This window comes from Elephas maximus, chromosome 20 (genome assembly GCF_024166365.1).
Source record: "Elephas maximus indicus isolate mEleMax1 chromosome 20, mEleMax1 primary haplotype, whole genome shotgun sequence".
Taxonomy (NCBI): Eukaryota; Metazoa; Chordata; class Mammalia; order Proboscidea; family Elephantidae; genus Elephas; species Elephas maximus.
Window position 1 is genome coordinate 48180159 of NC_064838.1, and position 13527 is coordinate 48193685.

Below are 13527 nucleotides of genomic sequence, written 5' to 3' on the forward strand. Positions count from 1 at the left end.
ATACTTAGGAATAAATCTTACCAAGGATGTAAAAGACCTATACAAAGAAAACTACAAAGCTCTACTACAAGAAATTCAAAAGGACATACTTAAGTGGAAAAACATACCTTGCTCATGGATAGGAAGACTTAACATAGTAAAAATGTCTATTCTACCAAAAGCCATCTATACATTTAACGCACTTCCGATCCAAATTCCAATGTCATATTTTAAGGGGATAGAGAAACAAATCACCAATTTCATATGGAAGGGAAAGAAGCCCCGGATAAGCAAAGCACTACTGAAAAAGAAGAAGAAAGTGGGAGGCCTCACCTTACCTGACTTCAGAACCTATTATACAGCCACAGTAGTCAAAACAGCCTGGTATTGGTACAACAACAGACACATAGACCAATGGAACAGAATTGAGAACCCAGACATAGATCCATCCACGTATGAGCAGCTGATATTTGACAAAGGACCAGTGTCAATTAACTGGGGAAAAGACAGCCTTTTTAACAAATGGTGCTGGCATAACTGGATATCCATTTGCAAAAAAATGAAACAGGACCCATACCTCACACCATGCACAAAAACTAACTCCAAGTGGATCAAAGACCTAAACATAAAGACTAAAACGATAAAGATCATGGAAGAAAAAATTGGGACAACCCTAGGAGCCCTAATACAAGGTATAAACAGAATACAAAACATTACCAAAAATGATGAAGAGAAACCCGATAACTGGGAGCTCCTAAAAATCAAACACCTATGCTCATCTAAAGACTTCACCAAAAGAGTAAAAAGACCACCTACAGATTGGGAAAGAATTTTCAGCTATGACATCTCCGACCAGCGCCTGATCTCTAAAATCTACATGATTCTGTCAAAACTCAACCACAAAAAGACAAACAACCCAATCAAGAAGTGGGCAAAGGATATGAACACACATTTCTCTAAAGAAGATATTCAGGCAGCCAACAGATACATGAGAAAATGCTCTCGATCATTAGCCATTAGAGAAATGCAAATTAAAACTACGATGAGATTCCATCTCACACCAGCAAGGCTGGCATTAATCCAAAAAACACAAAATAATAAATGTTGGAGAGGCTGCGGAGAGATTGGAACTCTCATACACTGCTGGTGGGAATGTAAAATGGTACAACCACTTTGGAAATCTATCTGGCGTTATCTTAAACAGTTAGAAATAGAACTACCATACAACCCAGAAATCCCACTCCTAGGAATATACCCTAGAGATACAAGAGCCTTCATACAAACAGATATATGCACACCCATGTTTATTGCAGCTCTGTTTACAATAGCAAAAAGTTGGAAGCAACCAAGGTGTCCATCAACGGATGAATGGGTAAATAAATTGTGGTATATTCACACAATGGAATACTACGCATCGATAAAGAACAGTGACGAATCTCTGAAACATTTCATAACATGGAGGAACCTGGAAGGCATTATGCTGAGCGAAATGAGTCAGAGGCAAAAGGACAAATACTGTATAAGACCACTATTATAAGATCTTGAGAAATAGTAAACCTGAGAAGAACACATACTTTTGTGGTTACGAGGGGGGGAGGGAGGGAGGGTGGGAGAGGGTTTTTTATTGATTAATCAGTAGATAAGAACTGCTTTAGGTGAAGGGAAAGACAACACTCAATACATGGAAGGTCAGCTCAATTGGACTGGACCAAAAGCAAAGAAGTTTCCGGGATAAAATGAATGCTTCAAAGCTCAGCGGAGCAAGGGCGGGGGTCTGGGGAACATGGTTTGCGGGGACTTCTAAGTCAATTGGCAAAATAATTCTATTATGAAATCATTCTGCATCCCACTTTGAAATGTGGCGTCTGGGGTCTTAAATGCTAACAAGCAGCCATCTAAGATGCAGCAATTGGTCTCAACCCACCTGGAGCAAAGGAAAATGAAGAACACCAAGCCCACATGACAACTAAGAGCCCAAGAGACAGAAAGGGCCACATGAACAAGAGACCTACATCATCCTGAGACCAGAAGAACTAGTTGGTGCCCGGCCACAATCGATGACTGCCCTGACAGGGAGCTCAGCAGAGGACCCCAGAGGGAGCAGGAGAGCAGTGGGATGCAGACCCCAAATTCTCATAAGAAGACCAAACTTAATGGTCTGACTGAGACTGGAGGAATCCCGGCGGCCATGCTCTCCAGACCTTCTGTTGACACAGGACAGGAACCATCCCTGAAGACAACTCATCAGACATGAAAGGGACTGGTCAGCGGGTGGGAGAGAGACGCTGATGAAGAGTGAGCTAATTATATCAGGTGTACACTTGAGATTGTGTTGGCAACTCTTGTCTGGAGGGGGGATGGGAGGATAGAGAGAGAGGGAAGCCGGCAAAATTGTCAAGAAAGGAGAGACTGAAAGGGCTGACTCAAGACGGGGAGAGTAAGTGGGAGTAGGGAGTGAGATGTATGTAAACTTATATGTGACAGACTGATTGGATTTGTAAACGTTCACTTGAAGCTTAATAAAAGTTATTACAAAAAAAAAAAAAAAAAAAAAATGTCATTGGAATTTGGATCGAAGTGCATTCTTTGTATAGATAGCTTTTGGTAGAGTAGACATTTTTACTATGTTAAGTCTTCCTATCCATGAGCAAGGTACGTTTTTCCACTTATGTAGGTCCCTTTTAGTTTCCTGCACTAGTACTTTGTAGTTTTCTTTGTATAGGTCTTTTACATCTTTGGTAAGATTTATTCCTAAGTATTTTATCTTCTTGGGGGCTACTGTGAATGGTATTGATTTGGTGATTTCCTCTTCAATGTTCTTTTTGTTGATGTAGAGGAATCCCAGTGATTTTTGTATGTTTATCTTATAACCTGAGACTCTGCCGAACTCTTCTATTAGTTTCAGTAGTTTTCTGGAGGATTCCTTAAGGTTTTTTGTGTATAAGATCATGTCATCTGCAAATAGAGATAATTTTACTTCTTCCTTGCCAATCCGGATGCCCTTTATTTCTTTGTCTAGCCTAATTGCTCTGGCTAAGACCTCTAGCACAGTATTGAATAAGAGCGGTGATAAAGGGCATCCTTGTCTGGTTCCCGTTCTCAAGGGAAATGCTTTCAGGCTCTCTCCATTTAGAGTGATGTTGGCTGTTGGCTTTGTGTAGATGCCCTTTATTATGTTGAGGAATTTTCCTTCAATTCTTATTTTGCTGAGAGTTTTTATCGTGAATGGGTGTTGAACTTTGTCAAATGCCTTTTCTGCATCAATTGATATGATCATGTGGTTTTTGTCTTTTGTTTTATTTATATGGTGGATTACATTAATATTATTATTAATATTTCTAATATTAAACCAACCTTGCATACCTGGTATAAATCCCACTTGGTCGTGGTGGATAATTTTTTTGAAATGTTGAATTCTTTTGGCTAGAATTTTGTTGAGGATTTTTGCTTCTATGTTCATGAGGCATATAGGTCTGTAATATTCTTTTTTTGTGGTGTCTTTACCTGGTTTTGGTATCAGGGATATGGTGGCTTCATAGAATGAGTTAGGTAGTATTCCGTCATTTTCTATGCTTTGAAATACCTTTAGTAGTAGTGGTATTAACTCTTCTCTGAACGTTTGGTATAACTCTGCAGTGAAGCCATCCAGGCCAGGGCTTTTTTTTGTTGGGAGTTTTTGGATTACCTTTTCAATCTCTTTTTTTGTTTTGGGTCTATTTAGTTGTTCTACTTCTGATTGTGTTAGTTTAGGTAGGTAGTGTTTTTCTAGGAATTCATCCATTTCTTCTAGGTTTGCAAATTTGTTAGAGTATAATTTTTCGTAATAATCTGATATGATTCGTTTAATTTCAGTTGGGTCTGTTGTGATATGACCCATCTCGTTTCTTATTCGGGTTATTTGTTTCCTTTCCTGTATTTCTTTAGTCAGTCTGGCCAATGGTTTATCAATTTTGTTAATTTTTTCAAAGAACCAGCTTTTGGCTTTGTTAATTCTTTCAATTGTTTTTCTGTTCTCTAATTCATTTAGTTCAGCTCTAATTTTTATGATTTGTTTTCTTCTGGTGCCTGATGGATTCTTTTGTTGCTCACTTTCTATTTGTTCAAGTTATAGAGACAGTTCTCTGATTTTGGCTCTTTCTTCTTTACGTATGTGTGCATTTATCGATATAAATTGACGTCTGAGCGCTGCTTTTGCTGTGTCCCAGAGGTTTTGATAGGAAGTGTTTTCATTCTTGTTGTATTCTATGAATTTCTTTATTCCCTCCTTAATGTCTTCTATAACCCAGTCTTTTTTGAGCAGGGTATTGCTCAGTTTCCAAGTATTTGATTTCTTTTCCCTGAGTTTTCTCTTATTGATTTCTAGTTTTATGGCCTTGTAGTTTGAGAAGATGCTTTGTAATATTTCGATGTTTTGGATTCTGCAAAGGTTTGTTTTATGACCTAATATGTGATCTATTCTAGGGAACGTTCCATGTTCGCTAGAAAAAAAACTATACTTTGCAGCTGTTGGGTGGAGTGTTCTGTATAAGTCTATGAGGTCAAGTTGGTTGATTGTAGCAATTAGGTCTTCCGTGTCCCTATTGAGCTTCTTACTGGAAGTCCTATCCTTCTCTGAAAGTGGCGTGTTGAAGTCTCCTAGTATAATTTTGGAGGTGTCTATCTCACTTTTCAGTTCTGTTAAAGTTTGTTTTATGTATCTTGCAGCCCTGTCATTGGGTGCATAAATATTTAATAGGGTTATATCTTCCTGGCCAATTGTCCCTTTAATCATTATGTAGTGTCCTTCTTTATCCTTTGTGGTGGATTTAACTTTAAAGTCTGTTTTGTCAGAAATTAATATTGCTACTCCTGCTCTTTTTTGATTGTTGTTTGCTTGATATATTTTTTTCCATCCTTTGAGTTTTAGTTTGTTTGTGTCTCTAAGTCTAAGGTGTGTCTCTTGTAGGCAGCATATAGACGGATTGTGTTTCTTTATCCAGTGTGAGACTCTCTGTCTCTTTATTGGTGCATTTAGTCCATTTACATTCAGCGTAATTATAGATAAGTATGTGTTTAGTGTTGTCATTTTGATGTCTTTGTGTGTGTGTTGTTGACAATTTCATTTTTCCACTTAGTTTTTTGTGCTGAGACTTTTTTTTGTAAATTGTGTGTTTTTCATTTTCACAGTAGTTGAATTTATGTTTGCTGAGTCATTATGTTTTTCTTGGTTTTTATTTTGAGTTATGGAATTGTTAGACCTCTTTGTGGTTACCTTAATATTTACCCCAGTTTTTCTAAGTAAAAACCTAACTTGTATCGTCCAATATCGCCTTGTTTTCCTCTCCATATGGCTGTTCTAGGCCTCCTGTATTTAGTCCTTCTTTTTGATTATTGTGATCTTTTACCTAATGACTTCAATGATTCCATTTTAAGCATTTTTTTTTCTTTTTAAAATTAATCTTAATTTGTTTTTACAATTTCCCTAATTGAGTTGATATCAAGATGTTCTGTTCTGTGACCTTGTGTTGTGTTGCTATCTGATATTATTGATTTTCTGACCAAACCATTTCCTTTATTATTTCTTGTAGCTTTGGTTTGGTTTTTGCAAATTCTCTAAGCTTGTGCTTATCTGTAAATGTTCTCATTTCACCTTCGTATTTGAGAGAGAGTTTTGCTGGATATATGATCCTTGGCTGGCAGTTTTTCTCCTTCAGTGCTCTATATATGTCATCCCATTGCCTTCTTGACTGCATGGTTTCTGCTGAGTAGTCTGAACTTATTCTTATTGATTCTCCCTTGAAGGAGACCTTTCTTTTCTCCCTGGCTGCTTTTAAAATTTTCTGTTTATCTTTGGTTTTGGTGAGTTTGATGATAATATGTCTTGGTGTTTTTCTTTTTGGATCAATCTTAAATGGGGTTCGATGAGCGTCTTGGATAGATACCCTTTCGTCTTTCATGATGTCAGGGAAGTTTTCTGCCAACAGATCTTCAACTATTCTCTCTGTATTTTCTGTTATCTCTCCTTGTTCTGGAACTCCAATCACACGCAAGTTATTCTTCTTGATAGAGTCCCACGTGATTCTTAGGGTTTCTTCATTTTTTTTTAATTCTTTTACCTGATTTTTCTTCAGCTATACTGGTGTCAGTTGCCTTATCCTCCACCTCCCCCACTCTGCATTCCAGTTCCTCAATTCTGCTCCTCTGACTTCCTATTGAGTTGTCGAATTCTGTAATTTTACTGTTAATCTTTTGGATTTCTGAATGGTGTCTCTCTATGGATTCTTGAAGCTTATTAATTTTTCCACTATGTTCTTGAGTAATCTTTTTGATTTCTTCAACTGCTTTATCAGTGTGTTCCTTAGCTTTTTCTGTAGATTGCCTTATTTCGTTTTTGAGGTCATCCCTGATGTCTTGAAGCGTTCTGTAAATTATTTTTTTATATTCTTCATCTGGCAATTCCAGGATTGTATCTTCATTTCGGAAAGATTTTGATTTTTTAATTTGGGGAGTTGTAGAAGCAGTCATGGTCTGCTTCTTTATGTGGTTCGATATCGACTGCTATCTCCGAGCCATCTATAAGATATTGTAATGATTTATTTTATATTTGCTCACTGAGTCTTATCTTGTTTTGTTTTCTTTCAATATATGTAGATGGGCTACTAGATTGTGCTGTCTTGATTGTTGTTGCCTTTGAATCACTTATATCCTATTACCACCTGGTTTGGGCTATTACCAGAAATATAAGCCTAAGAGTCCATTCACTATTCCTGAGTAGAATCTGATTGTGGGTGACCAAGTGTGTGGTATAGACTGTCACCTATTCACTTAGAGGAGTAGTGGTGATAGTTGTGTGCACCAGATTCTAGTAGCAGCAGGGGGTCACACTCCAGGGGGGGCAGGATGTTGATAGGCTTCCCCCAAGTGCCTGTGAGGTAGGTGTGTCTCTATTCCTAAAGCACTTTGGTGGGTGGGCTCTGCAGGTGTACCTTAGGCACCTAATGCATGTACCTCTACAGATTGGTAGGTGTCACTATCCTCAGACCCCTATGGCAGGAGGCTAGGTGGTTTGGGTGGAGCTTCAGCCCTCAGTTCCCTGTTATGGGTCAGTGAGGGCTCTGTTTAATAGGCAGAGATATCAGACCTGGGAAACTTGTCTTTCCAGTAAACAATTACAGTGCATTACAGTCAGATCACTATCAGAATTGCCTTTGCATTATAATAGCCACCTTGTTGCCTGTAGGGATGAAAGCCCAAGGCTATGGATCTCATATGCTTGGCTGGAGCTGGTTCTGTATTTTCAGTCCAATTTCGGGAAGTCAGGGAAGGATGTTTGGTCCCTGGGTTTTTTGTAGCTGCTTCTCTCAGGCCAGGAGAATGGGTTAGGAAAGGACAAAAAAAAAAAAAACCCGCAGAGGACTTCACTCTCTGGCCCAGGAAATTCCAATGTTAATGAAGCTACCTGGGAAGGGGAGGGGAGGGATCAGATAGATAGGAGAGAGTAGCACCCAGGTATATAGACAAAGTTACTTATCTTGCTTGGTGATGACTGGTTTATCTGAGATTCCCGAGGGATGTGTAGCCTGTGTGCGCTGACTGGGTCGAGATTGTCCCTGAGGGTCAGGCCCGTTTCCTGTGCTTGTGCTGTCTCAGAAGCCGTGGTCGGTTCCTCTGCTCCCAGCCCAAAGCCCAGTGCCAAGGTTCCCCGGCTGGGACGCGCACTCCAGGCTCCAAAACCAGTCGCTGCTTCCCGGTGACTTCTCCTCCTGTCAGCCGCGTTGCTGCGCTGCCTGCGTGCACTGGGTGGGCTTCCCCCGAGGTCACTTCAGGGGGCTAGGGCTGCGTCCCATGTTTGCGCCATCTCAGGATGCCATGCTCAGCTCCCCTGCATCCAGTCCAAAGCCCCACGCCGAGGTTTTCTGACTGGGACGCTGGCTCCAGGCTCTGAAAACAGTCGCTGCTTCCCCGTGGTTGCTTGTTCTCTCATAAGCTGCATCAGTGTGCAGCCTGCTTGTGCTGGCTGAGTCTCTACGGAGGTTACCCCAGAGGCTAGGGGTTAGGGCTGTGTCCCATGCCTGCCCTACCTCAGCAAGCCATAATCAGCCCCGCCACTCGGCACCAGGGAACCATGGGGCTCAAGGCTGTGGCACGGGTCGCCGGTTCCAGAAGCGCTTGCTGCTTCAGAATGCAGCTTTTTGCTCCCCTGTCACTCAGGTCAACTCTTTAGATCTGTGATTGATGGTCAGGGTTTGTAGATTGTCATGTATGTGATCGATTTGCTTGTTTTTCCGAGTCTTTGTTGCAAGAGGGATCTGAGGTAGCTTCTACCTAGTCAGCCATCTTGACCCGCCTCCGAGCTGTAGCTTTTTAATAAAATAGGTTAGAGTCTCTCTGCCAAGAGTGAGGAAAGCTGGAGGGCCGGGGCCTTGAGCGATTGATATTTTGTGACTCTCTAGGCACTTGCGTCTGGTCTGTACATTTATTAGCTTGGTCCAACGGTTTTCAGTGGTCTGTCCCGGGAACATCATTCTTTTCCTGCATCATCTTGGTGTTTTATTCTTTACCTGCACACTTTCATGGTGACATGTGCCATGTAGTCCTAGTTTGTTGCCTTTCTTATGGTGGAACTTGAATTCTTCATATAAGGCAATTTATAATTCTGCCTACTACTGCAAGAATAGCAGAAATGACAGCAAAAAGACCTATCCCAGCAATTTGCAAAAATAACTTAGTGCGAGTTTCTTCTTGGTAATGGCTTTGCCATTGCAGTAAGAAGCTGGTACCATGAACCATTGGAAAAGTTACTGTCTGTATCAGTTTGAAATACCTAACTCAGAGTGAAAAAACATATTTTAACTATCTCCACAAGAAGTAATTTAATATTTTCATGATAGAGAGTTGTTGTTGTTAGTTGCCATCAAGCTGATTCTGACTCATGGTGACCCATGTGGAAAGTAGAACTGCTCCTTAGGGTTTTCAAGGCGGTGACCTTTCAGAAGCAAATTGCCAGGCCTGTCTTCTCAGGTTCTTCTGGGCGGGTTCCGGTCATAAACCTTCCAGCCAGCAGTGAAGTGCACCACCCGGAGACTCCATGATAGAGAATTAGCATTCCATGTTTTGGCTTAGCAGAAGAAAACTTTTTAAAATTCCTATAATTCAAAGCAGCCTTGTTTATCTAACAGTGTAATATCTTATGTGGGGTTTGTTCCCTTAACTTTGTAGGAAGTTATTTTCTATTTAAGCTGACATTCTGGGATGAGAGAGAAGCTAAATGTGAGTGTGTTTTGATAGAGATGGGAGTACTGATACATACCTTCCCAAAAGCTGTACATGTAACTTCCTACTTTCCCTTTAAGTGGCGAGTCAGCTTTCAAAAATATGACTATTCCTTATGGATGGGCAAAAAGGCCAATGCTCCAGCGGATTGGTAAAATGCACACTGACATTCCAGTTTCGGTGATCTACGGCGCCCGATCCTGCATAGACGGCAATTCTGGCACCACCATCCAGTCATTACGCCCACATTCATACGTGAAGACAATAGTAAGTGCATAGCATGGTTTTGGTGTTCAGTTGTAAATGAAGTCTGTCTTGTTTTCTTTGCCTTAATGAGGCTGCAGAAACCCTGGTGGCATAGTGGTTAAGTGCTACAGCTGCTAACCAAGAGGTTGGCAGTTCGAATCCTCCAGGTGCTCCTTGGAAACTCTATGGGTCCTGTAGGGACTCTGTCTTATAGGGTCGCTATGGGTCGGAATCGACTTGACGACAAATGGGTTTGGTTTTTTTGGTTTAATGAGGCTGCAGGTTGTCCCTGTGATTTCTGAGCTGTACCTACAGCCTCAGTCAGAGACTTGATACCTCATGTGATGGGGGCAAGGTCTGACCTACATTTCCAAACACGAATCTCCTTTCCTAAGGGCTTTTTCTGTCCCTAGAGCCTCAACATCTTAGGGCTGGGAGAGAGGAAGAGGGACTGGTTCGATAGGCCCTCGACCAGCCATGAAGGCAACCAGCTCCCACCTCACTCTGTTCAGTTTCTGTGTTGGTGCTGTCATTAGTGTTCAGTTTAGACAAGAGTGCTGTTTATTTTTGCATATTAACATTTTTTATTAAGCTTCAGTAGATTTTTCTATTTATTCTCAGATCTTTTAATTAATAGAAATAGAGTAGTTCTACAGATCAGTGTTGCTTATTCCTTTATATTATGCTTTATTGAAATGCACTGCTCTCACTGTTATGCCAAGTGTCTGCTTATATCACTGTGTTTTATTGAACGCTTGTGCTCACAGGCTGGCTGACTGTCTTTTCTCACCAGGCCATCCTTGGAGCAGGGCATTATGTGTATGCAGACCAACCGGAAGAGTTCAACCAGAAAGTAAAGGAGATCTGTGACACCGTGGACTGAGCATATGCAAGGCGTGGTAGGAAACCTGGTGACTGATACAATTCCTCAGCAATAATTTATAGTCTGCAATGAAGAGTAAGGCATACAAAGGAAGAACCAGGCAGTCTTCTTGACTGTACTTTGCACATGTTTTCTTAATGAAGTAACTTGCACATTTAAACCAGTTAGTGCCTTCTAGAAAAATGGCTTTCTCTTCTCCCACACAAAATTAAAATTTACGTAAAATACTCAACGGAATCTCCAAGTCTAATAGCTTTAAATAAAAGGTTGTTTGTTCCTCCGATGTATTGAAAAATTGTAATTTTTCAACTGGAATGTTTTTTCATTTCTGTGTCACTTCGCTGTGTTGGGTACAGTGGGTACACTTCATATTGCAGTCTCTCTTGCCCATTTAAAGAAATGATTCCTGGGTCTCTTATATTGTATACTGTAAAGATGTACTTTATCTTCTTTGCATGTGTTCATCATGTCTAATAACTGGTGGTTAATCTAAATTCAGTGTGTTTTAATGTGAAAATTTGTCAGTACCTTAGAATGCTTCACTTCATTTTGCAAACTTAGTGACAAGACAGGTTTTCAGTAAAAAGCAGGAGTGTAATCTCTAGCATTACTTTCTCTGGTTTTCCTCATTCTGTATTACATTTTAAAAGTGATCTACCCTGACGTAATCTATGGCAACATAATTCCTTGGAACCATCTATGTGTGATATAATTCTGCTCTATGGAAACCTGACATTAATACTGCACTGATTCAAGTACTGAAGAACCTTGACTAAAAGTCTGTGCTTTTTCTCCCCTTAGTATTATTCTTTTACACGAGCCAAGATGCAACAAACAACAGATTTCCTCACTGAAGAGGTATTAAGACTGTTACTTTCCAGTAAGCCAAGCCATATGATACTTTCATTAACATCTCACTCTTGTAGATGGGTGCTAAAACTGGATTACATTTTTACCACTAAAATATAAAAATAGGTGGCACTAATACGTCTCAATAAAGCAGAGATGAAAGGTCACCTAGTTTTATTTTTAAAGAGTTTGATGTTGACTAAATCATTTACATACTTGAAGTTTTGTTACAAAATTCCATAAGGTATCACACTTGATTAAACTCTTTGCAGTAACTACTATAAAAAATACCACTTTCTTGCTGTTTTAAAACGAGGAAAACTTCCTGGAAACTGTGACAATAAGCTCCACATGGCAACTGGCTGCTGAGAAGGACCTCCACAAAAGAAAATTGAATAGTACTCCACCAACGAGGCATCTTTGCCTTCTATTTTGCCTAACACTGCTTGTCTAGGAGAAAGGTGATTATGTAAATAAAAACAGTGAACCTAGAACAAATCATACTTTAATAGTTTTGGCTCTTTGGTCAGTTGGGAAATTTGTAGTTGTAGGGAAATGTAGTTCTAAGGAAATGTAAGGTCTTATCACTGTGATTAACTACCAGAAAGACTTACTTTGACGTTATCTCTCCTACGAAAGAATAGGTAGACTATACTAATACACAACGAACAGCTTCCCAATGAACAGTTTTTCTCACTTGTCAGGTTAAATAGGTTAGTGCAAGAAACTGACATGAGAGCCAAGAAGTGTTGTCAGAATTTCTCTACCTTGCAAGCAAAAATAGCCTTCATTTTTTAGTTAGTATCTTGGCTGACCAGATTCAGGCCTATCAGCAGTAGAAATAATTTGGGTGATATGTTTGTATTTTTGTTTGACACAGTCTCTGGTCTTTTTAATTACCCTTGGCTGGCGAATGACGGTTTTCATTTGTGCGGGAAGATTTCTGCACAGGAAACGTGACCCCAGCTCTTGGAGGGGTGTTACTTGGTTCACTTCATAAATGGCGTTTCTGACCACAGATGTGTCAAGTGATCAGGAAAGAAATGTACCCAGATATCCAGTGGAACTTATTTTCCTACCAACCGAATTGTATTTGAAAAAAACGTCATAACTCTCTTTAAAAGTCACATTTTACTTTCGGCAACAGTGTAATTTTGTGAAGATTGAACCAGCAGAGAAGGTCACAATCTTCCAATTCCTGAAAATATGGCGGGTGCTAAATGTTTTCTATTACAGCATTTCATCTTTGCTAAGTGATGCACAATGTACTTTATTATACAGAATAAACTTTACTGTGATGGTGGTAACAAGATAGCTGTATAGTCTCTTGAGTCCTTAGTATGAGCCAGTCTGTTTATAGTTGTTGTTACAGCACCATGGGACCAGCAAGTGTTCAGTAAACCTCTGTTGGGTTTCTTTGGGAGTGTTGTCACATCCAGACTTGCCTTTAACCTGTGTCCATGCAGCCCCTAAACATCACCCACTTAGTATGATGTCTGATTTATTCCTTGTTCTTCCAGAACTAATTTTCAACAAAAGCTTGCCTGGAGTTGATTTCAGAATGTTATTTAGAAAACGCTTTTGAAACATCTCCGTTGATATATATTTTTTATATTTAAAAGGTCATACTAATTCCCAATAGAACAAGCAGCTTTTTTTTCTGTATCAAGGTCATTGGAAAGAATAAACAAGAATAGCTCGAAGAACTCTAAAACAGAACAGTGGGGAAGGAGAGCCAACCCTGCTAGATATTTCAACATATTATCAACAGAAGTGACACAGTGGCTGCAACAGTGGGCTCAAACACATCAATAATTGTGAGGATGGCACAGGACCAGGCAACGTTTTGTTGTTATACACAAGGTCTCTGTGAGTTGGAGTGACTTGATGGCAACTAACAATTACAACAGAATAGAGAAATTCAAAGAATTTTGTATATTTAGCATCTCATTACCAAACCCAAATCCACTGCCATCAAGTCAATTCTGACTCATAGTGACCCTATCTATAGGATGAAATAGAACTGCCCCATAGGGTTTCCAAGGAGCAGTTGGTGGATTTGAACTGCTGACTTTTTGGTTAGCAGCCAAATGCTTAACCACTGCGCCACCAGAGCTCCAACATCTCATTGGTGGAGAAAAAAAGACTTCTAAAAAATGACGTCGGGACAAGTGCAGTTAACCATGTGGAAAATAAAATTGAATCCACTTCTCACACTGTACACAAAGATGAAATCCAAATGGATCAGAGACCCAGTTGCAAAGATGAAACCCTCTAGGTACTAGAAGAAAACATACACAAACTCCTTCATAATCTGG

General features: G+C 40.0%; 1 protein-coding gene across 1 annotated transcript in view; it reads left to right on the forward strand.

Annotated features, from left to right (window-relative positions):
* Positions 1–12519, forward strand: part of ABHD5 (abhydrolase domain containing 5, lysophosphatidic acid acyltransferase) — a 56602-nt gene extending 44083 nt beyond the window's left edge. The window contains exons 6-7 of the mRNA XM_049863254.1: positions 9312–9498; positions 10271–12519. Of these exons, the coding sequence (XP_049719211.1) occupies positions 9312–9498; positions 10271–10360 (277 nt within the window). The 3' untranslated portion in view covers positions 10361–12519. The remainder of the gene's footprint in view (positions 1–9311; positions 9499–10270) is intronic.
* The last annotated feature ends 1008 nt before the right edge of the window (positions 12520–13527 follow it).